General features: G+C 36.3%; 1 protein-coding gene across 1 annotated transcript in view; it reads left to right on the forward strand.

Annotated features, from left to right (window-relative positions):
• Positions 1-509, forward strand: part of LOC143019349 (protein FAM200A-like) — a 3,395-nt gene extending 2,886 nt beyond the window's left edge. The window contains exon 2 of the mRNA XM_076174987.1: positions 158-509. Coding sequence (XP_076031102.1) covers positions 158-509 — 352 coding nt within the window. The remainder of the gene's footprint in view (positions 1-157) is intronic.
• Positions 510-2,500: the final 1,991 nt, after the last annotated feature.

Genomic DNA, 2,500 nt, shown 5'->3' on the forward strand with positions numbered 1-2,500 from the left:
GGTTTGGTTTGGTTGGTTAGGTTAAAGTTAGGTTTAGTTAGGTTAGGTTTGGTTTAGTTTGGTTTGGGTAGGTTAGGTTAGGTCAGAGGACCCGGAAGAAAGCCCAAGGAGGTCCGCAACACAATGAACTTGAAAATTCCCACCTAATCTGGATTAGAGCTCCTTTTGCAGCTAGGGTAGATGCACATCTTGATATGAAGTCGCAAGAGGAACTCATTGAAATGTCTTTTGATGGGAGTATGAAAATGAAGTTCTCTGCCCTTTTACTGTCAGAGTTTTGGATCTACTCAAGAACTGAATATGCTGCCCTGGTTGAGAAGGCTCTAAAATGCCTTTTACCATTTGCCACAACCTACTTGTGTGAATCGGGATTTTCTACATTGAAAGTACTCAGAACCAAGCACAGAGCACGCCTACAGGTGGACAACGATATGCGGATGGCACTCACTAACATCAGGCCCTGCATCGATAAATTGTGCAAGAGCCATCAAGCCCATCCATCCCATTAGACAGGATATGCATGACAGACTGATTTGTGTTTAGTTATACACTTTTTTATATGAAGGTACTTGGTTTATTTTGGTTTCGGTGGTGACAGTACAATCTGTAATTATCTATTTTGTACTAAATTTTGTACTAAATTTACTTTGTATTGAATTTAAAAAATAAATAAATAAAAAGTATTGAAAGTATTTTTTTTTATTTATGCGATGTGCATCAATAAGTATATATTAAAAGTATTACGTTTTACTGGGTAATACTGGGTATCCCGGTATGGTATTGATAACTTTTGTTTGGTTGGGGGTCCTCAACTGGGAATCATCCTGTCTGGTGGTCTTTGGTATGGTCAGGTTTGGGAACCTCTGGGTTAGGTTAAAGTTAGGTTTGGTTAGGTTTGGTTAGGTTTTGTTAGATTTGGTTAGGTTTGGTTGGTTAGTTTAGGTAAGGTTAGGTAGATTTAGGTTACGTAAGATAAGATTAGGTAAGGTAAGGTAAGTTTAGGTTAGGTAAGGTAAGGTTAGGTTAGGTTAGGTTAGGTAAGGTTAGGTAAGGTTAGGTGAGGTTAGGTAAGGTTAAAGTAGGTTAGATTGGATTAAATCAGGTTAGGTAAGGTTAGTTAATGTAATATCGGTTAAAGGATCCATTGAGAAGGAATTTCATTCTTGATCCTAGGGCATCTGCGAAAGATCTTACAGGCGTTTGACCTCGAACAGTAGTCATGTAAGTGACCTTTGACTTTTCTGGCGAATATGTCAACGATTTATTAATTTATTTATTATACAGCTTTCTGTATTTGTCTCATGGCCGATTCCCACTGGGCCGTTTCTGACCAACGATTGTGAATTTGAATATCTAGAAGAAAATTTTGGTTACAATAATCTAGATTTCCCTAAGAGCGTTTCAACTTTGTGTCTTAGTTTGTAAATGTAATTTGATATTTGAATATTCGAAAAAAGAAGTGTGTGTCTGTATGTGTGTGTGTGCGTGTGTATTTGTGTTGACAAAAATAAACAAATAAAAGGTAATAAGAAATTAAATTCTTTGTCTACTCAGGTCAATAAAACCGCTTAACAAAACCCATAATAAACACACGAATGAATTACATTTTGATAAGAATAACACTCGTACATAAACGCGTCTGCTTAAATTATTTCAGGATAAGATTTCACATAATTCATTCACTCGGACAGAGTAAATTATTTTATACAATCAGGCAATGATGAATTACGCTTTCTGTGAGTGTGGCGCGTCTATCTTTCATAACTTCTCTGGCCTTTCATCTCTGTTATATGTACCTCGACGTTAATAACATTGTAATTGTTTTGATTGCCCTCCCAAGCGACGGTGACGTCATGTCGACAATGCATATTCATCAGATGCGTTCGCTCCCATTGGGATTTAGTTTTATCGGTTTCATCTTCGTTAGCGAATACTAAAATTAAAAAAAAATAATAATAGTAATAACTAGGGGGATTTAAAGAAGGATAAATGTAAAGAAAGAGTTAAAAATATTTTTAAAAACAAGGTTGTTATGGGGAAAGTAAGATAGGAATTAGAAAAACAGTAGATGAAGTTGGGTCGGACTGTGGTGTTAGCGGGCTTACTCTACGAGTCTACACCAACAAAAACTTAAATTACAAAAAACCAAATGACTATGGCGATTGAAAGAAGTATAAATGTGCAGGAAAGATTAAAAAAGAAATAAACAAGTAGGGTGGTTATGGGGGGGGAATGAAGAGGGGAATTAGAAAAAGAGAAGAGTGAGTGTTTGTTTTGCAAGAAGTCGTTTATGTTAGGGATGTCCGGTTGCGTTGGTTCACTCGTTCCTTTTTGTTCTTAACGGCTTCGTTATAATTACCTCGTGAAGTGTGGCTTCGAAAAACAACCACTTTTTTCTGTATTCGAATAACTGTAGTCTTCGTTGCCTTGGAGAATAAATGTCCGTGTAAAATGTAAGATTGTAAAATTATGTAAATATTTACAGACATAAGAAGGAGAC

The sequence above is a fragment of the Oratosquilla oratoria genome, chromosome 37, assembly GCF_046742065.1.
Source record: "Oratosquilla oratoria isolate Oo_2021 chromosome 37, ASM4674206v1, whole genome shotgun sequence".
NCBI classification, from domain to species: Eukaryota; Metazoa; Arthropoda; class Malacostraca; order Stomatopoda; family Squillidae; genus Oratosquilla; species Oratosquilla oratoria.